The sequence below is a fragment of the Lates calcarifer genome, linkage group LG5 (assembly GCF_001640805.2).
Source record: "Lates calcarifer isolate ASB-BC8 linkage group LG5, TLL_Latcal_v3, whole genome shotgun sequence".
Taxonomy (NCBI): domain Eukaryota; kingdom Metazoa; phylum Chordata; class Actinopteri; family Centropomidae; genus Lates; species Lates calcarifer.
Window position 1 is genome coordinate 2,506,338 of NC_066837.1, and position 27,667 is coordinate 2,534,004.

At 41.3% G+C, this 27,667-nt stretch overlaps 1 protein-coding gene across 2 annotated transcripts in view; it reads right to left on the reverse strand.

Annotated features, from left to right (window-relative positions):
- The window catches only part of lcor (ligand dependent nuclear receptor corepressor), an 81,472-nt gene that overhangs the window by 40,782 nt on the left and 13,023 nt on the right, over positions 1–27,667 (reverse strand). The window contains exon 1 of one of the 2 annotated variants that reach the window (XM_018672552.2): positions 27,307–27,551. The exons of the other annotated variant lie outside the window; for it this stretch is intronic. Within the exon in view, the coding sequence (XP_018528068.1) occupies positions 27,307–27,403 (97 nt within the window). The 5' untranslated portion in view covers positions 27,404–27,551. Of the gene's footprint in view, positions 1–27,306; positions 27,552–27,667 lie in introns of those variants that run through there. 2 annotated transcript variants of the gene reach the window in all.

The window sequence follows — 27,667 nt, forward strand, 5'->3', positions numbered from 1 at the left end:
CACTCAGACTCGAGCAAAAAATGTATTCAGACTCAGAAGTTGGAGACGAGGACATAAGATGCTGATAGCTACATTAAAACTGTAACACTGTTCAGTTTCATGCAAGGACAGGCGCATGTGTTCGCTTACTTACAGGCAGATTCATGCGCGTACTGTCGGTAACAGTTAGTGCTCCAACTCAGCCTTGTTAAACCTGTATATTCATGCTCCTCAGAGGATAAATTCTAAGGGATTTTATTGACCTCTTGGCCTTTGACCTGGTTCCATCTTGGGGCACAAAAATGTCCCATTCCATACGAGAAATGTTAGCATTTAATGTGCAAACTGTCATGATATTTTCATCCATCTTGGACTCTCACCAACAGGTCAAAATTGTCACGTTTGGACACAAGAAGACTTAAATTCTGAAGAGCACGTTCAAGAGGATATATCCACAGTCTTGCCTTGCTCATGAGAGCAACAACACCACCACATCTCTGAAGGAAGCGAGAGTGTTAAACTTTTGATTCACCCCACTCACACTTTTCCCAGAGATTCAAATCAGCGATGTTCTGGTCACAAGTCTACGTCTAAAAATGAGGCTTGAAATCATCCTTTTACATGTTAATGTCGCTCACATGTATGAGCTGAGCTGAGCTGAGCAAAAAACACTGTCCACAATGTAAAGAAGAAGACGGACTAAATGTTTTTTTTTTTCCAGAATTTGAACTTGGAAACACATCCCAATAACGAATCAAAGATCTGGAACTGAAACGAGGAAATTCATTTTGACCACATGATGCAGTCCCAGGATCTTCTCATAAAAAAGGGTTGATCCATTTCAGCTGATTTCATGCTTTAAAAAAAAATGTTTTCTGCACAGTTCACAGTAAACAAAACCTCCAGGGGTGAAAACAGCTCCAAACATGCTGCTGCTAATAGAAAGTGAAAAGAAAAACTACCACTACTGTTTAATATGCGACACATCAGTCAACACAACACATGCTTTTCAACAAACAAGATTTTTAAGTTGGATTTTTGAACGCTTTAATACCGGAGATTATTCCCAACCTTTCCCATGGAACACTGAAACACTACAACCATTACGATCTGTTCATTTCAGGGCAAAAATAACAGGAAAAAGTCTAATTATAGTACTCGGCAAACTAAAAATCTCCTTTGTAGATTAACGACTGACCTGATCTGGATTCAAGAATGAAAAGAAAAAACATTTGATGGTTTTGTTTTGATAAATTCAGTGTGAAAGATTCAGTGAACGCTCAACTGTAACTGTAACTGTAACACACATATCTAATGAGATTCAGTGACTCACTGTACCATCACACACGCAACGGAGTAAAAGATGCACCGCCTCAGCACACACACACACACACACACACACACACGTGCATGTGTTGCGTCACACACACTATTTGTTTTGATTTTGCGCAGCAGAAGCATCAGGCTGTGTTACTGCGCTCAACAATCTCATCTGGTCCCCTCCTGACCTAGATTTCACTTGAATTAAAATTCACTCTGACCAGAGGGCCACAGAGAGAGAGCGAGCGAGAGAGGCAGATTTGGAGTGACATCATGCTTAGCGAACAGCTGAGCTACTGGAGAGCAGAAAATCCAATTTGTGCAGGCAGGACCTTGGACACCTAACGCACCGAGGGGGGCTTTTCAGCTCCAACACCCTCCCCCCTCCCCCTTCTCCAAACACAGCAGTGGAGGGGTGGAGTGGATTTTTTTTAAGCTTTTAATGCCAGTGATTACAGCCAGAGGCGAGGTTCGAGGTTCTGCGCTAAGCACCGAATAAATGTTTTTTTTTTTTTCTTTTAACGGTGGAGTGGACAGATGTGAGGCATCCTCTGTCCGGAGCAGCTGCAGGTCCTGTTTAATCTCTGCTGGATGCATCTTATTCCATCTCGTCCTAAAATTTTTAAAGATTTTTTTTATATATAGCATTTCCTCTGAGTGGAGCCGTGGAGAAAACTGCATGTGAATCAAAGGCTCCACACAGACTTAATCAAAGTTCATTATGTTTTCACAGGCTGACATGAAACTCCTGCAGTGGAGAGACTCTGAGCATGACTGTAATCTGCCATTTCGTTTGAGATATCTCACAATTTAATTTATTTTTCACAGCAATTTTGTGAGAAAAAACTGCCTCTTTATTCGTGTTTTTACAGTTTCCCTCTGACTCTCTAACGACAGAGAGAACGACCTGCAGCTGCTCACTTGTTCTTCACACACCTCCCCTCAGTTTGCTTTCTTTTTATGTGTTCAGGTGAATATGAAATCATGAATGCACTGATGTGGCAAATCCACAAACACCGCCTCCTGTTGCTTTCAGTGTTCATATAATGACAGTTTAAACCCACAAAACCTGCATATGATACTAGCATAGCTTTAATTCACTTCATCTAAATAATTCAACATATTTTTACCAACATGAGCTGAGAGATCAGCCAGGAGACGAGTCCACCAGGACGTCTTCCTCTTCCTGTTTTCCTCTATTGATTGTTGTTTTTGTTGTCAACAAATCTAAAACCACGTCATGTTGTCGTGGGTGTTTTCCTGCTGCTCTCTGTCGGGTTTAAAGGTTGAGAGGTTGACCAGACTTCTTTAGCCGGCCCCCCTCCCCTCTCCTTTCCTCTCCTCTGCCCCGCCGGGGCACGTGGGTAAATTCCTTATGAGATTTAAATGTTGGATGAGACAAAAGAAAGACACACACACACAGGCATACACTCACACTCACACAGGGCTTATGTGATCATTGTGGTGCTATATTTACTGAGTGTGTGTGAGGGTGAAAGAGAGAATAACATACTGAGGGAGGATGGATTGAACGCGACCTTCAGCTGGAGACACAGACGGCCTTCAAACCTGAATAATAACACCAATGGCAGAAAACATACTCTCATTCTCTTTTCATTCTGTTTGCTCAGATTTTCTATTCTCCTTCATTCTTATTGTTACTTCTCCATCTGCAGTCCTCTGCTTGTTATTTCGTTTCATTTTCATGCCCTTTAATTTTTTATCTCCCATGAAAATCAACGTTATTCTGATTTTCACTCTTTAAGCTTTTTGTTTTAATCCCATTTTTCATTTTTTATTCCTTTTCTCTTTATGCCTTCCCTACTTTTTTAACCTCTCTCTCCACCCACTCATTAATACCTTTTTTATTCCCTCTGTTTCCTCTTGTTCACTTTCTTTAATTACTTCCCTCCTGCTCCGCTTCTATCCTTCAGTACTTCCTCATCTCTCCTCCTCTTCACTTTCTTCTTGACTCGAACCTGAACGCTCCTCCTGTCTTTATTCCTCTGTTTGGCTCATGTCTCGTTTTTAGTTTATTTCCCATTTGTTCACTCACTCTGTAACACACTCTCACATCCTTTTATTCCCTCTCGCTGAATCATGTTTCATTTCCTCTGCAGTTGCGTTCTCTCGCTCTAACATCTCTTCAACTGTATTTCTCAAGTCCTTCATTGTTGCTGTTGTACTGTCACTGCCTCCTCTATCAGCCCCAAGAGACCAGACAAGATGCTCTGCCTCCAAGAAAACACCTGCTTACACTTAAACACAAAGTAAAGCCACACAGAGAGGTCAAGATACTGAGAGGTGAGAGGGAAGAATGAAAAACTGCGTGACTGCCGAGTCTTTTCAACGACATTTCCATTTACACAACCAAATAGTTCTGCAACGAACAATTCTTTTCAGTATTAATTATTGTGCTGATTATATTCTCAGTTCAGTGATGAAAAGTTTGGTCTATAAAATGTCTGAAAACAGTGTCTGTTCAGTTTTATCCATAAACAGACTAAAACCCAAAGATATTCAGCAGGAAATTCTCACATTTGAGAAGCTTAAAATCAATAAATGTTTTCAATTTTCACTAGAAACAAATAAGCAATTAATGGATTATCAGACAAATTTTTTATTTTATTATTTCTTAAAGAAACAAAACTAACACATTTTGCTTTAACTCTATATTGTTTCCTGGTTGGTTCAAGAGTTTGGGGTTCATATTTAGGTAAAAAGAAATGATTTTTCACTTCTTTTCTGTCCTCCTGGTCTTTTATCTTTTTGTATTTGTCAGAACAGAAACAATACTTTAAAACAAAATGGTGCAGTATAATCATAATTTCCTGTCAGATTTATCACCAAATCATAGATTAATTATTTGGGCCAGAAAATGTCAGGAAATACTGAAAAACACTGATCATAACTTCAAAATGCCAGAGCTGATGACGAAAAAGAAAACCAGTAAAAACACTGACTTTTTGCTTTAAAAAAAGAAAATTAAAATTGTCAAAGCTCAAGTTTCAATCCAATTTTCTAAATAAATTGTTTAAGCTCTAAAAAAAATAGCAAAACATATTTTGTAGTAAGTGTAACACAGCTCAAAATAAATAAAATGGTCTTTAAGGCTACAGAGAAAGATGGAGGCCATGGTTTAACATGGTTTAATGCTGACAGTGGTAACTGGAAATCGAACCAGGGACAATAGCGTTTTCAGTGCTGACACTGTCACTATATAAACATCACATTACTTCTGTATTAGCTGAACTGTGCTGCTATTGAATTAGTGCAGAAAAACTGCCCATAAATCTCATTCAATGGGAGACTTCTGCTGCTAAAATGCAACAATACACAGTTATTGATGGTGGAAACTCATTGTAACATACAGTCATTCACTGGCTCTGGCCACAGAGCCATCGTCAGCACTTGGGTGTCGCCTGGATGTTTCACGTTTGACGGCCTAAAGAGTAAAGGCAGAGTCGTATTATATCAGATTTTATTTCCGAAAAGAAGAGGGCGTCTCCTTTTCTTTCATAAGACACAAAGGATCTGATGGAGCAGCGATCCCGAGCTGCGAGAAACAGTCCCGCTGTGAAGCTCCATCCGTCTCCTCCCCCTCTCACCATAAACACACGGTGGAGGCTTTTACTGGGGCCTCATGCTGACTGACTGATTGACTAACTCTATATTTATGTATACATGTATGTGTGTGTGTGTAGTGCAGGATTCAGTACATGCACTAAATGAGAGCTGGTGAGCCACGTGCCTCCATTGACGAACGGGGATAAGAGCGAAACCCACAGAAGCCATTATGATGTTAAATCCAAAAAACCTGCCCAACACACACACAAGAGGCAGATTAATGCAAACATTCACGTCCACGCCCGGCTAAGCCAACGTCATGTGAACACCACAGGTTCAAAGCTGGATTGCAGACCACAGGACAGAGCACCAACCGTCACTGACTCCTCTTTAGAAGAAGAGGAGACAAACAACATAAACAAACAGCCGAGGAAACTGTCACACACGACGCAAAAGACCACAGAGAAAAGCAGCCACTGTGGAAAAAAAATTATCATTTATCTAAGACCTGTTTAAAACTGTGGTTCCCAGGCTTTTTGGCTTGTAAAACGAAGCTCCTTTTTTCACCTGGTCGGTGTTTACATCTGCACCAGAGAGTGTTTATCACCTTTACTGTTTAATTTGAATTATTGTTAAAGGTCCAAAGACGTGAAACTGAGAGGAATTTAGATTTTTTCTTCTTTTCTTTTCTATTCCATTTATCCTAAACTAAAAATACTGAGTGGAAACTGCTGAGTCAGATAATATATTTATTTGCTAAATAAAATACTGACTGATTCTAATTTAATTTTGCTTTTAATTAAGGTTAACTGTATTTTATTTTGGTTAAGTAGTTGTTGTTGTGTTGAGACAACATTAAATCATTTTGGCTTCTTATGTTAAATTAAAAAAGTGGGTTGCAGAAAAACGTGGAATGAGGAAACCCCTTAATTTGTTAGTTTGAGTTCAAAGGTGAGTGATGAAAGAGGTTTTGAAGTTTTGAAGAAACCACATCATTTTAATTGAAGGCAAAAAAAAAAAAAAACACAAGAGGTTTTTTGAAGGCGAACACAGGAGATGTCCCAGAGAGTTTTTCTGCAAGTCAAGTTTCATTGGATAATTTAATTTGAAATCAACTAAACAGATCAGACTCCTCGACTGCAGTTTTGATTACATTTGAAACAGTTTGTTATTTCAACATTACAAACCTCTGCTGAGTTAAATCTCCTCTGTAAGTTTATGTACTTTGTTGGCACAACCTTAAACCTACGTATTCATTATTACTTCACTGAACCCACATTATTCATGGGAGCTGCTACTTTTTCCAGAGCTCACAAACACGTCAATAACATCGATTAAACCTGGTGTAAAAACAGAAACAGCAGAGGAAGAAGATAATGTAAATCCATATAAAACTCAACAGATAAAGGTGAAGGTGACCACATCTATAAAACTATTAATGTAATTATACTAAAACAATTATTAATAAGTATTTGAATGTAGTTTTGAACATGTTGTTTTCCTGTTTGATGGCGTTTGCTGTACTGAGTGACTGGGTGATTAAAAGATCACAGGTTGATATGTCTCTGTTCTGCAGGTTAGATTTGCACTGGGCTGCAGGATGAAAATGAAATCAACAAAAACCTGCTTTTAAAATAAATGTAAATACTGTAATTAATGAGGGAAGTTACAGATGGAGGCCTGAAAGAGAGAGCAAAAACAAAGCCTCTAACCTTTTTACAGATTAAGAATCAGAAACTGATTGAAATAAAAACTAAAATGAATGTAAATGAAATGAAATACATATACATTTCTCTGTTCATCAGAAAAAGCTCTAATTATTTCACCACGTATGTTATTGAGGTTTCTTTTGCACTCAGCCCTGTTTGGTGTTTGTTGGTCCAACAACATGCAGGTGTTAAAGGTTCTGGTTCACCAACCTTTATTATTATTATTCTGGAACTTTTAGAAACCCAAACACACACTCGTGCACGTGCACATCAAGAGGAAATAAAGGTGCGCTGCTGCTCCCACATGGAAACACAGCAACAAGTTCCTCACTTGTGCAGGAGAGCGGCCTCAACTTTTAGCCCAGCACAGCTCTGAGGTCAGAGGCCGAACACTTTACGGCCATCTAACTCTGCTGGAAGGCGGCGGCCCGGTCAGCGCCGAGAGGCCAAACCACAACACTGAGTGAGATCTTTTATGGGAGAGGAGAAAATGATTCTAATGGCTCCAATTTGACTTTTATCTGAGCCTTTTATCAAAAGCATCTCTCAGCGGAGGAGCAGGCTGAACATGACTTGTACAGAAGTGACACTATCAGCAGTCAGCAGGGAGGAGAGGAGGAGTAACGCAAAACCAGAGCGACCAGAAGAGAAAGAGACTGATGCTGCCAGATACACTGAAACTAAAGAACAGTCCCTATGGAAACTGTTGACAGCTGGTTGTATGGATTTTCCAAGGTCATGGGGATTCTGTCTCTAAAAAAAATTCACAGTTTTGTGTAATGACCAGATACAGTGAGAGGAAGTGAGACAGTACGGGGTTGTATTGTGGATTTGTTGAATAAGCTCTTTAAGATGGAGGAAATGCATCTCATGACGGAGCGGTCGCACAGAGACGGGATTTGGGATTTGCAAGAACATCCAAAAAGGTTCTTGCAAACTTCACTGACCTGCTGACCGGCGGGGCAGTCCGGACTCGACAGCCATGCATGAAACATGTAGATATGTGTTCATTTGATGAAATGGTGCGGCCTTTAAAAACAGTGAGTGCTGGGTTTAAACATCATGCAGGCTCACAGAGGAGCTGAGGGACAGAGCCACAAACTTTTACTGTCAGCAAGAATCAACTGAAGCGATAAATTAATGTAAGACAACAGCTCATGTAAATACATTTCACTGCACACACACACACACACACACACAAATAATAAAGACTCAGTCATCATTTAGCATCTTTTAGCCTGAACAACATCAGCCAGATGTGAGGATTGGTTGAAATCTGGGCGAGTTAACGAGGTCAGGAAGCCCCGGAGCTGATGGAACAACGACGTGGTTTTGGACTTGTGTGTGTGTGTGTGTGTTTGCCTTAAATGTATATAGTGTGTTTACAGTCTATATGTGTGTGTGTGTGTGTGTGTGGGAGGCTCTTGTTATCATATGATAATCACATGAAGTCGTGCTGCTTACATTTTGACAGACAAAGGAGGCGATTCACAGACAGCAGGGCACATAAGAGGAAAATGTATGGATTTAATACCAGAAATTCCCCTAAAAACACACAAAGATGGCTGTCTGCTGTTATAATTGGGAGCTGGCTAACATGTTCTGTGACCTCTTTCTACAAAACTCATTACTAGCTTTGTTTTCATCCTGATTTCTGGAGATAAAAACCTACAGTCTTGCATTTGACGTCTGGGTTTTAAGCGAGTGACAGCTCGTTTTGAGGAAAGGTGAAGATTTTAATACGTGTTATGTTGACTTTATATAAGATGAGGGTTAATCTCATTTGGCTGTAGAAATCTGCAGCTTTTTGTTTTTATTCAGTTCAATTAACTGTAATGTTTTTTTTTAGTGCATGTGCCATTTCTAGTGAGCTGTTGTTGACGCGTCCGTCAAAATTTTCCCCGAGTTTTTCAACAGAAACATGTTTTCTAATAAATTTTAGAAATCTATAAAAAAGGTTTCCACCCATGAACCAGCATAAAACTTGTTTTTTATGAAGTAGCTGTGTTTGTCACTGCACTGGGGGAACTTCTACATATCTTTGGTCACCTGATTGGTTTTAAAAGCAGAAACAGCAGCAGTGAGCTGTTTGGTGAGGAGCTGCAGTCAACAGGCTCTCACTGCAAACCAACACACCTCCAACACCTCATCACTGGCTCCTACCGCACCGTGCCACACCATGCTGTGATAAAACGCTATGCCAGCACTGTGCCAGCATGGACTGAATGGCTGCAGCTGCTAATAGCTGAGCTTCTGCATGAGCTCCGCAGTCTGGCTTTGTTCGACTGGAGTGTTTCTGTGTAAAAGCAGATTTGAAAATGAAATCTCAGCGGCTAGTCGGGTAATAGCTGAGACAGGTTTTATGAACTTAACTCAAAACGCTGAGACGTCACCAGTCAGAACGACGAGACAATGAGCTAAAAAACTGCTAATGTCTCTTTGGCTGTTTTCATGGGTCAAATCTGGGACATGAAATCGTATTTTTGTGCCTCTGTGCATCATATGATCCAGTCAACATCCGCAGGCAGAACAAAAGCATCAATCTGCTTCCAGGACACAGGGACACTCCATGTCCTCAAAAGATTGATGCACAATTTAAGCTGTAAAGCCATTAGCTGCTTATTTCATTACAGAGCATGAAATATGAATGGCAGTACCCTACATGGCTATATTAACCTCTCAATAACAGAATAAGTGATGTCTCTTTTAGGAAGTAAAAATGTTCTTTAAAATGCTTTTTACTCTAATAAACGGCTTCACAAAGCTGCCTGTGGTTACAACTTCAATTCTGTTTCTTAAAAACTCTGATCATGTAGATTCCATTTAGGATTGGTTTTCAACAATTTCAGGACAGACTAGTTATAAATACAATAATTATTAGGAACTATAATTCATAGATTTACAATAAGTTAACTAAAACTAAAGCGTTTCACTTGGAAAAGGAGTGAAAAGATGCTAAATTTGGATTTTTAAAGTATTTTTTTAATATTTAGTTGCAATTTGTGCGTTCAGGTGATTTTTCTGTCACATATGTTGCAAAGGATTGTGAACACAAACGTAGATTTTTTTTTTACGAGGCTCCAAAGAAACAACAAGTGTCGGGTAGATGTTTACGAGCTGAGAGAGAAAAACTAAACGAAACACAGGACCTGCAAGAGCAGCTGAGCAGAAAATGTATTTCCTCAAAAAAAGAGATACAGAAAGAGAGGGCTGAAAACTGAAAGCTGCCAACACACACACACACACACACACACACACACACACACACACACACACACACAGGTTGTGGCATTAAAGGAAAACACCATGTCAAGAGCTTCAGATCTGAAGCCATTTTGGAGTCGAGGCTAAGTGCTGCAGTGATTTTAATAGCAGGCAACCATGTGACCCACACACACACACACACACACACACAGATATGACCATATGGCTGCTTTAAGTCGACTTCACATTCACATGTGCACACACAGACACACACAACCCCCACACACACACGCAGCACTGTACCCAGGAGAGCTTTAACAACTGGTCATAAATATTTCCCTTTTTGCAAATCAAAGGTCTGGTGTACTTGCTTATCTTAGTTTGCCAGTGTGTGTGTGTGTGTGTGTGTGTGTGTGTGTGTGTGTGTGTGTGTGTGTGTGTGTGTGTGTCCGAGATTGATAGAGAGCAAGAGAGAGAGAGAGAGGGGGAAGGAAGAAGGGAGGAGAAAGAGGGAGCAGCTCTGAAGTTCAATATTGACACAGCAGCAGAGGAGCCTCCTCACATTAATATTAAATGATATTATCACTAATATGGAGGAATGTGCTCTTAGTTGGCTCCGCCTACGGCAGCACACACACACACACACAGGAAGTCGTCCCTCTCAGTGTGTTTATAGCTATCTTGTAACTCCTATCCTTGAACTGTTCCCTAAACAGCCTCCTTCCCAATTTATCCCCACAGTCCAAAGGTGGACGGTCCAAAGAGCCGCTGATAGGCCGCAACACACCTTACTTCACAAAATGTTCACAACTCATTAACCACATCCAAAACTAAAGCACTGCAAAACAGAGCGACGCAGATAAAGTGACTCAGGCAGCCAGGCTGAGAAGCACCAGAAAACTGTCTTCAATATTTCTCAGTTTCAGAACTAAATTTGCATTTGAGTGATTAAAGTCACTTGTGGTGAATTTGGTCAGAAGTGATCTGAAACACTGAGTCAAAGATGGCGACTTCTTAAAAAAAAAAAAACAGCAGATATTATAAAAGATAATGTATCATGAGGTGATCATGAGGTGACCAAATTAGGGATGAGGTGGAAGTGAAATACCCACAATGCAAAGCTGGACGGCTCCTCTTATCCTTTCAGATAAGAATAAGATGTGGAGAGTATCTATGGTTTGAGGTAACTTTTGACATAGTGTAAAATATCATTAATGTTGCCATAGTAACTGAATGGCTTAATATATGCAGTGCAATTATAAATGAAACTAAACTGAGATGCTGTGGTAAAAACATCACCAAGGAGAGATACGGAGCCCAAAAGACAAAAAGAAAAAACGAAAAGAAATCTAAAACAGCTCTGACATACGATCCAATCAGGAACAAGTATTTTCTGTGGTTGTGGTTTAATGACATTTATTCAGTTCTACTGAATCAGGCGTTAGGGTGACAAATGTAACGGTTTAAGACTCATCTAATCATGACAGCTTCTGTTTTACAAGTATTTTCTTTTATAAGATTCACATGAGTTTGTCCTTGTGGTTCTGATCTCTCACTGATTTATGCAGGCTTCAGCTCTTTAGCGTGTGACACAGTGCTTTCATTGTTGTTGCAACCCTGGCAGATACAACGTCCAAATTGCAAAAGGCTGCAGTGATAATTAGCCATGAAGAAATGTGTTTCATGCAGTTTTGTTTTTGTTTTTTTTTTTTTGTAAAAAACAAGGAAGCAACATAACTACAAATTAGAGTCACATCATAAAAACATTGTCGCTTCAGTCCATTCACACGGTCGAAACCCCACAACATCCTCTGTTCCTTTAACGTGTTGAGAAATCAATTAATACGTATATCCAAGTTGCAATAATGGAAAAAGTTAGACTGAGCCTTTGGTTGTGGAATTATACTAGAAAGCCAAAAGTATGTGGACACGCCTGCCCACAAATATTTAGATAGGCTTATATCGAAGGAAGGGAAATATTAACGCTGCACCGTGCAAGACGTGAAAATGCCCCTGTGCACAAAGCCTCAACCCCGTCCAGCATCTTTAGGATGAGCTGAGATTCTTTCTCCGGCTGAAAAAACAGTTTAAAAATCAAACATGGATGTGACCGATGTGTCTCTATCTGCTTCCACTGTAAATCTGCTCACTTTTAAGATTACAGTCTCCTGCATAACGCAACAATACTACACAACTTATTCATGTAAAAAAAACAAACAAACACTCACAAAATACTACAGTACCCATGAGCCTCATCAGCTGTTGCTATGGAGATGAGAAAGCCAGAGACGTGACTCAGAGCTCTGGCATATTGGTTTTGCAAATGGAAACAAAACACAAACACCACAATGTAAAGCTGCTTGTGTTCCTGCTGTTTCTTAGTTTACTGTGTCTGTATCTCTGTGAGTGTTTCCTTCAGTTATTGTTAAATAAGACACTTGTGAGGGCACGGAGCCCGGGAATACTAGCAACCACTGTGGCAGACTCTAGATAAACAAATACACTAATAAAAACAACACAAGAATTATTCCAAAAATCCAGAATTAATTGATTACAGTGCTGAAACAATCTGAGGATTTGTGGTGTTTTCTCTTTAATGTCACAGTAAATTGATTCTCTTTGTGTTTTGAACTGTTGATCAGATAAAACTGTGATGGCTATGTAAGTACTTAACCAATAGCTGATTGATTAATTGACATTATCAAATTAATAGTAATGATAATAACTGTTCACTGCAGCCCAAATGTATTCAAATTTGCAGAAAATAGTTCTACAGGTTGAGAAATTTAGCTGCACAGCGACAGACTTTAAAGCTTAGTGATCGGATGTTTCTCACCGCAGTGCTTCTTGGGAGTCGTAGTTGATTCACTCCTCAGGCTCCTACTGAAACACACAGTAGAATTCCCGGTGTAGTTTCTAACCGTTAGCGCTGATGATTCAGTTACGAGAGCTTCACGTCTACATCCAGTTTCTGAACAAACTCCACTGAGAAGTCACCCCTCACTGACTTTTACCTCCACCCAAACAGAACTCCACCCACTTCACCACCCTGCTGTGGATTTTTTTCCCCACATTTTTACTACCATTTCCTCTCTTAGATGATATTTCAAAGGAATTTGTCCTTCTGGTTTTGACCCTTACATTCATTACAACGGGTTTCAGCTCCTCAGTGTGCGACACAGTGCTTTCATTGTGTCAAAAGCTGCAGCAGTGGCAGCTGAAATCTCCAAATTGCATGAGGCGGCCATGTTAATTAACCAGAGAAAAATGTGTTTCATGCTGCTTTTTGAGGAGGGCACGCAAAATAACTACAAATTAAGAGTCACATCCGAAAAATCTTTCATTTCTTTCACAAGGTCCAAACCCTAAACATCATCTGAACCTTTTTTTTAAGTGTTGAAAAAGCAATTACTCTGAAAACCCTTGCTGCACATGGATCACAATTTATCTCCCAGCTGAAATATTGAATGCACAGAAATTGCATTTTGATTTTTTGTCTCTATTGTGAAGCTCTACTCAAGTAAATAATGAAATCACATGCTTGTACAGTATCTGTGCACATCTGTGCACATGTAGCTGCTCCAAGCATTGGAGAGCTAATAATAATAAAACCTGGACGTTTACATGGTGGCATGACATCGGTAGTGTAAGAAATGATGATATTAGTAAAATGAAGAAAAATATGTATGGATGTATAATCTGCCTACGCCTCAATTAAGTCTGAGACGAGAACGTCTGCAGCTGCAACACACTCATTTGAAGGTGGGTGTTAGAAAATCTACCAGAATAAAAAGTTGCAGAATGTAAGTGCCTCTTGGCAGAAATGAAATGAAAAAATTTCAAGAGATCTTTCAGCGAGCTGTGAAGTCTCGTCGGCAGATTGATTCCTTTATTGCTGCCTCGAAAAAAAAAAGTAGAGCCTGTATCGACACTGTGTGACATAAGCTTGATAAAATGTCAAAATACTGAAGGCTGCATAAAAGTACGTTTAGGCATCGAAGAAAAACATGAATGAAAACAATTTAAAGAAATACAATCGTAGCTGTGAGAAGGAAAACGAGAGATGAAGATGAAACAAAAGAGAAGAAAAAAAAAAGAAATGAAGGCTTAAAAATAGACAGAAGCGTATATGATAAGAGGACTGAGAAGAAGAAGGAGACTAAAGAGCAGGCAGAGAAGAAGTATCTATGTGAAGTGAGGGAGATGAGAAGTGATAAAGGAAAAAAAGAGAAGGAGAAGAAGGAAAGAGGGATGAGAATATGAGAGATGGAGAGGATGCAGCAGAGGAGAGGAGGAGATAAAAATACAAGTGACATTTCTCCTGGCAGTGACGGGAGTGACGGCGGCGGCAGAGTGGCGTTTGTTGCTTGACCTTCAGTTTTATTGCGTGTGTGTGTGTGTGTGTGTGTGTGTGTGTGTGCGTGTGTGTGCAGCAGGCCGGTGGGCTTGACACCTAACTGAGGGTGACACGGTCACACACAGAGGAGAGCTGAGAGCCCCCAGCTCTGCCAGCCGGCCCGGCCCTCACACAGCACAGCTGGCCCTGTCACCTCCACTTATCCTGTCCTAGTACAGTAACTCAGTGTGTGTGTGTGTGTGTGTGTGTGGCTTCAGTACAGTGCTGGGTAAAAGCCAGATGCAAAGGCTTGTGAGCATAAAGGTGCATTAAATTAAATTTTACTGTCCCACTGCACTATGCAGCCATGAATTATCTGCAGCTGTCAGGTTGGTTGAGCAGTGCTAACGCTAATAACTGCTCTAAATCAGAGCTGGTGGCAGAGTTACAAAACAAAAACATGACGAGTTTAACCATTAACATATTGTGTAAAGTATCAGGAAGGTAATCAACTGTTTGAGTCATTTTTTAAAACAGAAATGCAAAAAGTTTTATTTCACTGTAAATGTGAAAATCGTGACATTTTATCAATCAAAGATTAATCGATCACTAAAAAGAAATCTTCGTCTGATTGATCAGAAACTAAAATTATTAGTAGTAGTGACCCTCAGGATCTGGTCTGGAACTTTTTGAATTATTCATCTAATCTATTTCATTGTCAGCAGTTTGGAAAATGGACACTGTGACCAGGAGCCGAGGTATCTCCATTTAGACAATAACAGACGGCAAAACATTCATTGCTCACGTCTAGATGCTTTTCACACATTGGTGCCTCAAGCGTTAACACTGCAAGAATACATTTCCCACTTCCAGGCCATTAGCAAACACTTGTGCACACTCTCCTGGTGAAAACTTCTGCCCACCTGCGACAACCATTAGCACTGCTGGAGAGCAGTTCATGTCCTCCACCTGGTCATTAAACAAGCTAATAGAAATGGAGTTGAAAGCAGCATCAAAGCAAATGGAAGAGCAACATCTTCCACCTGTTTTCTGTTGTAGAAGGGTGAAGCAGGTTTTGCCTTCTGCATTTTGAGAAAGAGAAAGAGGCTGCCAATATTCCTGGCAGTCATGGTGCTGTAATTCTGCACGGAGCATCTTCAGTACCATGGCTCCATTACGTCTTCCACCATCTCTCCCTTGAGGTGAAGGCTCTTTGGAACACAAAAGAGCCAAGTGTAGGAAATACAGAGATCTCCTCAGCCAAATATTCAGCAAACCCAGTTCAGTTACCAGCTGCTTGCAGACAATGAAATATACATGTGCAAAAAACTGAACAATAAACTGACTGCACACAAAGCAACTATGAGAGCAGAAGGCAGTCTGCAGGAAAAAATAGATGAATGACAGACTGCAGGTTTTGTAGACAAAGAAACAGAAATGGCTGGTAAGGTGGGAGTTAAGGTGGGCTGTAGGCGGTGCTGAAGAAACGGCTCGAGTCTGGGAGAGAAAATCACGACTACTACTCCCTGGATCTATTGTCTTGAAGAAACTGAGCTTCGACGCCTGCTTTTATAAAGCTAATTTTAGGGAGACAGCAGGATTAGTGCGTAACCAGATAGATAATAATTGGTCAGCGTGACGAATACGTCAGGAGGAGAGGGGGAAGTGCTTGTTTTTTTTTTCATTTCCACATGGAGCAATGAAACTTTCAAAGGATCAAACACCTGATCCGACAGTAAAATCCTGATACCAAGTGTGTGTGTGTGTGTATCCAGGGCCTGGTACATCTTATTCCTCTGGGCCACAGACTTCCACTGTTGTCCAAACACTATTAAAAACACATTAATGAGGCACACTGTTTGTTACCATGACCACACACACTAGTTTACTTTGACTTAATCCCACATACACTCTTGTTAGTATAAATACTCACTAGAACATCAAAAGCGTAGTAATCCACCACCAACAGTTCCCAACAAATGCAAATGTTTCCTCCTGTTTGTATTGTTTCCTAACAAACAAGCTTTAACTTCTGTTCTGCTTGTTTTATAACAGACATTATTTAAGCACTGCTTTTCCTTCAGGCTGTGAACACGTTGGTTTTCTGATTTAAAAACTGCTCAATTATTTTTTCAACTCCAAACTGAGCAAGAAAGAAACAACCGCTCGTCGGCTGCTGTGAATCACCTGCAGTGGCAAATAGGGGTCAACAGTTGCGTTCATGTATGTGGACATAACTAATAAAATATTCACAAGCTTCTTTAAACTATCAGGGCATTTTGTGTGAATTTATTTATGATGACTTTATTGTTTTATGACTTTTAAAAAGGCTTTTTGCGCCCCAGCTGCCGTTAATGTCTGACCCCTGGTCACCAAAACTGTCAGGTTTAAATTCAAATGCTCCCCTGATGTGACTTTTTTTTTTTACCTCTAAATAATTCATTTCTGCTTCACACTCGCTCTCGTTTATTAGAATAAACAAAAATCTACAGCCCCCTCCAGCTGCCTGTAGAGGCTGAAATGCCCATTATACCAGACAGTACACAGGGTTTTCACAGAACGAACAAAACACCAATGCTTTCACCTTCCTATGATCCTTATCAGCCGGCTGAAAATGAACTAAAAATTTAACGTTTCTCTTGAGGGTACAGCCAGATGAAATAAAAATGGTTTGTCCCCATGGGCACATGAATGTATTTCAGACAATCAAAGGCAACCTGCCAAAGCCAGTTAGCTTAAGAGATACTTTGCAGAATTAACATTTTGGCCAAAGGGTGTTGCTAGATGAAAACTCCTTTAGTGTGAAGGGTAAACCCTTTGAGAAGCATGAATGTGTTCATACTGTATAACCTGACTGATGCACCTGCCATTTTGAGTATATTTTTTCCCTGTAAAACATTTTGTAAGTTCATTAACACTTCCATCCATCCATGTTGGTTTATAACAGCAGCTGCTGGTCACACTTAACAAACAGCAATATGGCGAGATGTTGCTGCTCTGTATCACCATCTCTATCTGCTAATCCTGCTAACAGAAGGCGGCCTGTACAAGAAGCTTCAGCCCTGCCTGTTGTTGTTTTTGTTTTTTTTTGTGGAAGAATGACAAGGAGGTCAGTCTTCCTCGGGGCAGTGTGAGTCAGACCCCAGCACACCCTGCAGCTTCAGAAAGCATCACAGGGGACGACCCTCTATTCTGTTCTTCATACAATGACTTCTGTGTGTTTTTGACAACGCTGACATCGGCGAGACCCCCTCTGTAGCCGCCGCGTTGTTGAATGTGGTTGGCGACGGCACTGAAAATGAGCTCATTCTGACGCAGAGGGAGATTCAGGGTTTCATCGTGGCTGATTCAGAAACGTCAGGGTTAAGTTTATTTGCAGAGATAATTAACCACACAGAGAGAAAAAAGTGTGAACTATGCAGACAGAAAAACAGGGGAAAAAATAAAATGAACAGGCAATGAAATTAAGCTGACAGCGAGAGTCGAGCTGAGTGGGAAGGTTGGTGCTTTCTCTTCAGCCTCTCTTCTCTCTCGCCTTTACTCCCTGTGCTCATCTCGACGAGCTGACAGGCAGAGAAAGACCAAAACACGCTGGAACAAAAGGTTTGTGGTGATAAAAGCTAACTGAAGTAAGCATACAGGTTCAGATTCCACGTTCCTCTTCCAGGCCTGTCACGCTTTGAACACTTTGAGACATTTAACAGATTTTCTTACACGCAGAGACTCAGAAACTGAGCCTGACTCACGCTCAAACACACCTTTACACACGATCAAACAGGTGACCACCATGTTACAGGACAAGCCCTGCGTCCACAAGGTCATCATGATACGCATTCCGTCTCATTCTAACTCTTCCTTTCCTCTGCTTTCTCCCAGGTTTACACTTTTAAAGGCTAAACAAGCAATTTCAGAATATTATCTCCTGTAGACACTTGTTAATAATTCGCCCACATCGGGGCTAATATACCTCACTGTAAAATTTACTGTTGGAGGTGCTGATTACAGGGCGGAGGCAGCAGGCTATATGATGTCTAAACAGGTTTATGAGGGTTTTCTTGACTGAAAGGTTTATACTATCTTTGGAACATACTTCATGTCAACACTGGATGTTTTTCTGCTTCGGGGAGGTCACGTTTCCAGCCCTGTTTGTTTCCTCAGTCAGAAATTAAACATATTTAAACATTTGGATGAAGGTCATCAGCTAAGGATGCACCAATACTGAGCTTATTAAGTGGTCTGATTATCAGCCAGAAACCACCATTTACAAAACCCTTCTGTGCTTTTTTTGGAGGAAAAAAATGAAGAGAGAAAAATGAATTTTTAATGATTATATTCATTTAGAGATTAATGTATTCAAAAACATAATGTACATCTACTGAAAATACTTTAATTATTTGCTGTATTTTTAAAACCACAGGCAGCAGTGGAGGGTTTACCTGCTTTTCCATGAGCAATCTACTGTCCAAGACCAAATCATAATGAAGTCCCATTCAGTCTTTGAATTGCAAATAATTGCCTATTGTTTCCGTGTCATTTGTTGTGCAAACCTCATCTGTCATGTGTCCTCCCAGGGTGTGTTGTGTAAAGGCAGCATACCTCACAAAACACTCCCTCCACTCACCCTCTCCTTCAACGTCTCTCTCTCTATTGTTCCAGCTCACCCCTCTGTGCCTCTCTTTTGGAACTACATTTCCCAGGGTGCACCTGTGGGCAGCAGCAGAAGCAGCAGTGGGGGGATGGGGGTGGCCTGGCACGCTGCCATGCCCAGCGGGTACAGAATCTTTAAACAAACATGCCCAAATTAAACCCAACTTAAACACAGATGCCCCGCCGACCCACCTCAAAGTGACGCACAGTACGAACACGCTCTAAAAGCACGAAAATTATCACCTTGCCAACTTGCATTTGCATTATCATTATTATTATTATTATTGTCATAACAAGTCAAGTTAGATCTTATTTATACAGGTGTAATGAAACTGAGACAGAGATGGAGACTCGCTCTTCCAGGATGGACAGACAGTCAGATTATAAATATATTTTAAGAATATAATCCTGGGCAGCATCATGCTGTAGCCTACGGTGGCGAATATTAGCTAATCTTAGCAAACTTTAGGTAAATATTGGAGTATAATGTACATTACTGCTTCAGTTTGCTGACTTTCCGACTCTTCTCCACCTGCGTTACTGTTAGACTAGCTTAGCATTTATTTAGCATTAGCGTCATGTTTCTCCGCAGCGTCTGCTGTTACATTGTCTCATGGTTTCCATTATTGTATTATATCATAATGTATTTGTCTTCTTCCACTTCTATAACGAGTATTTCCATTTGTATGTTGTTATTTGTAATGTTTTTGTTTGAGCATTTTGCGACAATCTGACATGTTTACATGTTGTGTTTCATACTGATGTTCAATAACATGCATTGTCCCTATCAAATTAACAAATAGAACACTACTGTATTGTTATCAGTAGTGGAAGCTGTAATAGTTGCACGCCTACAAAGATTCTCATATCTAAAAGTATTAGAATCAAAAACTCTGTCACACTGGCACTGACAGAAAGTACACAGTAGTACATAGTGACAGCGACATGTGACAGACAGCAGCTGATAACAGTGTTTAGCTCTGACTAAACATGTGTAAGAGTACAGTTATTACAGTTATTTGATATATTCTTGAATATATTCAACACTCAGCATCTTTCTGTCTCTCGACAGAGATATCTGATCTTCTTGGCTTTGGTGACACCTTTGGTAACGAGAAGTAAGTCCAAGCTAACAACATGTAAAATCTGTGCAGTGCAGCTTTAATTTTCTCCTAAAGTTTATCCCAAATAAGCTTCTGTTGTTTTGTCTGAGCATCAGCACGTCCTTTCCTGCTGCTGCAGAGGAGGAGTTTGATATCGATGACAGAGGTTTATTTATAAGACAAAACTACAGAATGTGCCTTTAACAATTTAGAACAGACGTGTGCAGTTACCCGTGAACTGTCCCTTTAACTGTGAACCATGACAGCTTAACGCTGCTTAACTGACTGTTCAGCCCTATTATTATCTCATTAGCTGGTTCCTCTTGTTCAGGAATACTGAGGTGCCACTTAGTATTAATTAATTGTTAATGACAGCCTTAATGGCACACACTTTTACTTTAATTCCATTAATACTGAATTCTCGGGGAGAGGCAGAGATTTGAGAATTCCCTCATTAAAATAATAAGGCATTCCCTTCAGCTTAATCATCACAGTTATGTGACCAACCCCAGGTCTTAACCCCCCCCCCCCCACTCAGCTCTGTGAGGAGGTGACAACTGAACTAAATGTCTCTGCTTTCAAAAGACATCCACACTTTCAAAGTCTTAAAATCCACACATGCACTCAGGGTCATCCACGGCATTGATCAAATACACTGAAAAGCAAAATGTGCAAATATGACCTTCCACTCAAAAGCAGCCATTATTGAGGAACCAGGAGGAATTCACCAAAGGTGGGTCCAAGTAAACACTCCTGCTGCTCTAAAGCCTCGACACCTCTCACCAGCCCTGTGTGTGTGTGTGTGTGTGTGTGTGTGTGTGTGTGTGTGTGTGTGTGTGTGTGTGTGTGTGTGTGTGTGTGTGTGTGTGCTCCAAACACAAGCTCTTAACCGTGCATGAGCCCACATGGTGTCAGTGTCCAAAGGACTGTACCAAGGAGGTCAGGTAGCTCACATAACAGAAGGAACTCACACACACACACACACACACACACACACACACACACACACAATAGAGTGCTTACATAAATTTTAGGTTGAGTCAGGGACGCTATGTACAAAGTTTAGTTTAAGGAAATGGAGGACTTTGGTCGCTGCTGGTACTAAAGGGAAGAAAAGAAAGCGAGAGAGTGAAAGCGTTGCCTTTTCACGGTTTTAATTCCCGATCTCTAAACTGCAGATATTCATCTGCAAAACTTGAACCCTGTCTGAACTAACTGAGGAAAGACTGATACCCTATATAACAGTGTTTTTTTGTTTTATTTCTGTCATTCCTTTTCTTAAATTTCACACTAAGGAATCTGGTTTCTGTAACACAAACAGTCGTGTTTTTGGGAAAACAAGTGACACAAAACTTATATGAAGACCTGCCTGTGCATCCCAGACCCTATCCCTCCTATTTCCCGTTATTAACAGGTAAATCACTGACACCACTTCATCAGCAGAAGTCAAATATCAGCCTATAAATATCAGTGAGTCAACCCATAGCATCTGTATCATGGTTACATTTGTCTATTAGGTGAATACTGGCCTCTCCATATTTCCGTGGTTCTGATTTACTGTGAGATAAGTTCAGGTAAATAATTTAGTTTCTTGTGATGATATGTATGTCATATAGGTGTGTGTGTGTGTGACTGTGACACACACTCACACCTTGGTACAGGCCTCTCCTGATCGACTGATTGATTGGAAGGTTTCACCTCTAAATGAAACCAAATGAAGACAGAGACGCAGGAGAAGATCAACTTAAATTCAGGTTTAGAACAAAATGTTTCATCTGATTCCTCAGAGTGCTCTGCTCCACTCGCTGACTATGACAACAAGCCTCTCAGCCTCAAAGCTCTTGTATGTTCCTCTTGAATCTGCTGCAACCTTCAAAAATAATGGCCAAAACCCTCCCACTGCTGTTTTCAGATTCACTCAAAAGATCCCAAGGGAGGAAAAAAAACATGGATAAAATAAAATGAAATGAAAACAACGATGTGAAAGATTAAAAAAAGAACAACCACCACAAAAAAAGGCTTTTTAGAAAGTGAGCTGCCTCCCTCTTCTCCTGAGACTCAAAAACAGTTTGTTCTTCTAAAACTGTCACACTCCCTTCTTCTAACGGGCTGAGAAGAAAGAATTATTTTCTGAAATATTTGACTACTTTCTCCACAGCCTGCAAAAAAAACAACAAAAAATTAAATAAAACAAAGATGAAATAGTTTCCTCCTCAGATACAGCAGGCGTGTAACCAGAGCGACGGCAGTTTGAATCCTTCTGGCACTTTAGATAAATGTCAGTGGGTACGTTTGAACATGAGGCAGGACGTCGCTGGAAAAGAGCACAGCGATCAGTGATCGTTTTCCTGGATAAATAATGGTTCACACACACACACACACACACACACACACACACACCTTCTGTCGACATCCTCTCAGTGCCAGTGGTGTATTTTGCTTTTCCACAGATTGCAGTCAACCCCCCCCACCAACCCAAAGAGAGCAGCCCTCCTCCCACAGGGCTCCTGGTTGGCATGGATCGGCCCCCGAGATAGCTACACACTCACACGACTGTCGAGCAGAGTGTGTGTGTGTGCATGCATGTGTAATGAGGAAGGTGCAGGAGATTTACAGCGTTGGCACCCGGTCTGGTCAAATGGGTGGATCGCTGCCACTCTCCCCACCAGCTCCCGATAAATGTGCCATGTTTTGTTTTCCTTTTCAAAAAGCCCATGAAAAGAATTAGCAAGATGTGAAAGTAGAAGGCAGATCTCTCAGGGCGTCCATCTGTCCATTACTGAAATAAAAGCCCGACCACTCGCTCAGAGAGGGGGGGCGTGGCAGTTGGATGGAGGGATTTTGTTGACTTGATAAGACGAGGATTTGACTTTGAGTACAGAGGAGATAGAGAGATAAATAGATCGATGGGTGGAAGAATGAATTAAAAAAATCAGGAAGATCTGTTCGTTTAAAGACACTCTAAACCAGAATGGATGATCTTGCACATCGTGGTTTAACTATGGGATATAATCGGAGGAGATACTTGCTGCCTTTATAGCCTACGCTGTCAAATTCTCATGCTAAATCAGCACGATTCGCCTCCAACTCATTCATTAATCAGCAGTAAGTGGAAAGGACATAAACTGGACACATGCAGCTAAAAGGACCAATGCAACCAATCATGTCAGGGCAAAGACCTGTGAGCTACAGAGCTGTAACAATTAGTCGATTAAACAACCACTCAATTGACAGAGTCTTCATTTCTTTTTTTTTTTTAAATGCAGAAATTTGCTGGTTTCTTTTTTCCTCTGCATGTCTAAGTTTTGGGGTTTTGGTCAAACAGAACAAGACGACGAAGGTTCTGACTCTGGGAAACTTAGATGTCACATTTTCTGACCAGTCAATCAAAAAAGAAAATGATCAATCATGAAAATTCAACCATTAATTGCAGCCCTAATGTAAAACTGCACACACTATGGTGACTGAGGGTCCTACAGTGAAAGCTGCCAGTGTCAAATGCAGGATTTGACCAATGCGCCAATAAAGGCAGAACTTCATTTGAGCAGGTTTCTCTTGTGTATCGCAAGACAGTTCCAATTAAAAAAAGAAGCTAAATAGAAAATGTACTTGGAAAAAAAGCTGCACCAAGTTAGCCAGGATAGTTTAGCTATTGAGCCTTGCTGCACTTCCAAGTTCAAATAATCTAGTAAGCATGTCTTTATATACCAGAACACACAGTCAGTGACTGCATGAGAGATAAAAGAGATAAAAGTCTTTTTATATTTGTTTTCATGTTTTAATTAGATATATAACAGCAGAAGGTTTGGGTTAAGGGTTAGCGACAGAGTCTGACTTGATGCAAATTAATGGCTACACAAGAAGTCTTCCAATGTAATGAATGTAATTTTACAGCATTATATCTACATGTATTGTGCTAAGGTGCTTTCTTTTAGGGGAATTCAATTTAAAAAACATTTATAAAATACATGTAAATGGCTCTTTTTGCTGATCTGGTGACTCATGCTTGACAAATACAGGGCTGCATCTCTAACAGTTGACAAATCTCCGTCGTCTCTTTGTGTGGTATATATTATCATGTAGTCCTACCCTGACTAAAACCTGCCTCAACCAGTGACTCCTCAGTCACCAGACGACTGCTGCATTGAAAAATGTAGCCGCTGAGAACCCAAACTGTAGCTTCGCCAGCTGACTCAACCGACGGCATTATTACTGTGTTGGGAGCAGCTCTGGCTGTAAGAAGTGTTGGAAGTAAAAAAGCAATCTGCCACTCAGACTCACACCTCTCTCTCTCTCTCTCCCACTCTCTCTCTAGATCGCAGTCTGTCTCTCTGCAGCACTGCCACAACCTTTCAGCAATCAAATTAGCTGCACTCTCTTACCCAGAATGTGTGCCAAAGGAATCAGCAGTTGGGCTATAATTGCTACCAACTAATAATGTTAACCTTTCTATGGCATATGGGCCCTACTTTATTATCAGTACAGCACAGGGCATGGAGGCGAGGCAGGCTGTGTCGACAAGCTGCATCCATGTACATCACTATGAACTTTAATAAACTGTAGGATGTCCACCTTTGTTACCTGACCTTCTTCAACCAAATGTCTCTGACACCGTGATCATTATACCCTTGATAACAGTGCTGTGTTTTAAATTTCATATCAGCACACATTTTTATGAAAGAATTTGTTCTTACGTCGTCTCATTTTGGGTTTACTTTGGAGTATTAACACTAAAAAAAAGTACAGTTTTTAACCTTATGCCTTTTTCCAGCTGACAAAAAACTGTTTAATGAGCTGAAACTATTGGTCAATTAATTGTTTTATCAATCTTTAATAACACTATGTCATTTTTCAAGCAAAAATGACAAAAACTTTAAATTACAGCTTCTCAATTGTTAAAAATGGATGCTTTTCTTTTACTTTAATGTTTGTAAATTTAATATATTTGGGTTTCAGCCTTTTGCTAAGACACAATAAGACATTTGAAGACAAATGTCAGACTCACATTATATCGGCCAAACAAATAATCAGATGACCGACAGCACAGAAGGTTAATAATGGAAACATGCAACACATAATGGATTTTAAAGTGATTGCATTCTTTTAAGGACTTACAGCATTTTGGAAACACATGCTTCAGCTGGTCAGAGGACAAATCCTTTGAACGCTCCAGTTTCTCACAGTTTGAGAGCTGATTAGCCTTCAAACAAATAAACATGTCAGACTTCAATCTGAGCGCTGATAACCGCCGCTGCTGCGCTCAGGCCCTAAAACTCGTCACACATTGCAAACCAATGAACATCAGCAACCAGAAATGAAGAAATATGTTGAACTGACACACAGCCTGTATCCGCACACACACACACACACACACACACACACACACACACACACACACACACACACAGAACACGCTAAAGCAAACTGCAATATCAGACTTTGAGTTCGTTATTGCTCCGTGGTGGTGTGTGTGTGTTTCCCCTGTGGTAACACTGTGACATTACTTCACAGATTTAAGGTGCACAGCAGTGTGTTTATCATGCTTATGGTATCTCTATTGACTTTAGTATCATGACAGTATTTCTCTAGGGTCTTACAGTCTCAATGAGATATCTGAATAACATCTTTCTGCTGTTTACATGCAGCTCTTTTCCAATAAACTGCAACCCTGCAAACTGTATTAGACTTTTAGGGAGGGAGTGACATCATCCTCTGCTGCTTTGAGCTCAAACCCAGTGACCCACTAAATCATTAAAAAAGCACTAATTAGACTGTAAACATGGGCAAGAGCAGCACACAAAGAGAGCAGGGTCATTGTCGTTAATATGAGGAATAAGAAAACAGGTTAAAGCTCACTTTTACTGAGTAAAAACAGATTTTAATGTGATGCAACGGACTGGAGGGAGGGAGGGAGGAAACGCCTTTTGTTGTCTTTTGTTTATACTGTTGATTGAGATTCCTTATGGCTTTACACTGATCACACCAACTGGAGGTCAGAGATTACCCAACCTTTTAATTTACCACTACATCCCCTCATTAGGAGGTTCTCTTACTAAAAAGCCCCACTAGCCTAGTCGGAATCAGGCCATGTGAGTTATTATAAAGCGGTCGGATGGGTAAGTAGGTGACAGGTCAACGCGCAACATCTGGACACAGAAATGCGTCCAAAAACAAGAAGAGCCGCAACACTCCGACCCCGCGGCTTCTACCGCTGCCGCTGCCGCTGCTGCCGCTGCGGCGGTGGAGCTTTATACCGCCGATAAAAGCCAGATTAGGAGCCGGGCAGAGAGCCGAGGAAACCCAGAGAGGTTAAGAGATCAGAGGCGAAGAGTGGATGATAATCTTGCCATAACATCGGGATAGGTCGATGTAACCGGATTAAACTGAGCTAATGAAATACAGTAGATATGGTGGACAAGGGGGGAGGAGAAGGGAAGGTGGGTGGGAGAAATGTATGGATGAGAAAATCCAAAATAAAAGCCGACGTGAAGTAATGGGAAAAGCAGGAAAAGGTTAAAAGCTGGATTTTCTTAGTTTTTCAATAAGACAAAGACTGACACATGTCATGGCCGCTGCTGTAAACTGTCCCTGCAGTGACCGACGGAGGCTGTCCTGTCAGGAACATTTCAAATATCATAAATATGTCTTCATGCAAACTGCGCCGGACAAATCTCAACCGCAGAGTTTCCCACCGCATCCAGGAGCGGCGTTTCAACAAGTATCAAACCCGGTAACACAGGCGAGCACCGAGGCATTTCAGCCTGCCGACCCCCCGCCTACACCTTCCCCCTAAAATACAAAATTATTTCCACTGACATTTTCCCCAATGCAGCAATGCGCGCTCCCAAAAGCCGATTTCCAGGGCAGAGTGGAGGAGGGGGAGGAGAGGGAGGGGGAGGAGGAGGGGGGCGTCATGTTTGGAGATGGAGAACGCGCACCGCCCTCCCCCCCACCAAAATCTCAACCCGGAGGCGCGCACGCGGGCACGGGCCGGCCTATAGAGGGGCAGCCGATTGGCTGAGGCGCAGCTCCATCTGCACACGTGACATGCCCTGCTTACAATAAATAAACAGCTATAGAATAATGTATAAAAATACCCCCAGCGGCTTCCTGAGCAAAACAATACTCAACAGTCAAACAAGTCACAAGCACAAAGTGAGCAGGTGCAACACCTGGCAACACGCCCGACACGAGCCCCAAACTTGGGGCAGAATATTTTTTGGATATGTCCGGTGGGAGGCGGGCAGCGCCAGGCAACAGCCGAGCGTAACAAAAAAATGACAGCTTCATGGAGAGCCTATAGGTTTTCCAGTGGACATTACAGCCCCGACTCTTTGCTCTTTACACTCCAAAAAACCAAACTCAGCACAGTTACCGGCACCTTCCGACCCCCCCGGACCACGCCACACACACGCGCACACACAATGCCAAGCGAGCTTACCTACACAGTGAATGAGTTTGTGCCTCCAAGAGTCAAGTTCCTGCCGAAAGCCGCGCCTCTCTATCGTGCATTGCTGCCTTTTGCACAGACTCGCCATTTTCTATCGGCCCCTCCCGTGGGCGCGCACATACTGCTGGGTGCTTCCCTGCGCGCACGTCACCGGTGGATTTTATTCTAGGGCTGGGTGGAGTGAGATATGAGGGGGACGGGGCTGCAGCATCCCCCTTTCTATAGCGCTCATTTGTCCCACCCACCAAAAGCGCCCCCCGTTCCCTCCCCTCCCCTCCCCTCCATCCTTCCCAGCATCTCAGCGCGAAGATGTGCTGTCATTGGTCGTTTAATGGGATGTTTGTCTGTTTTA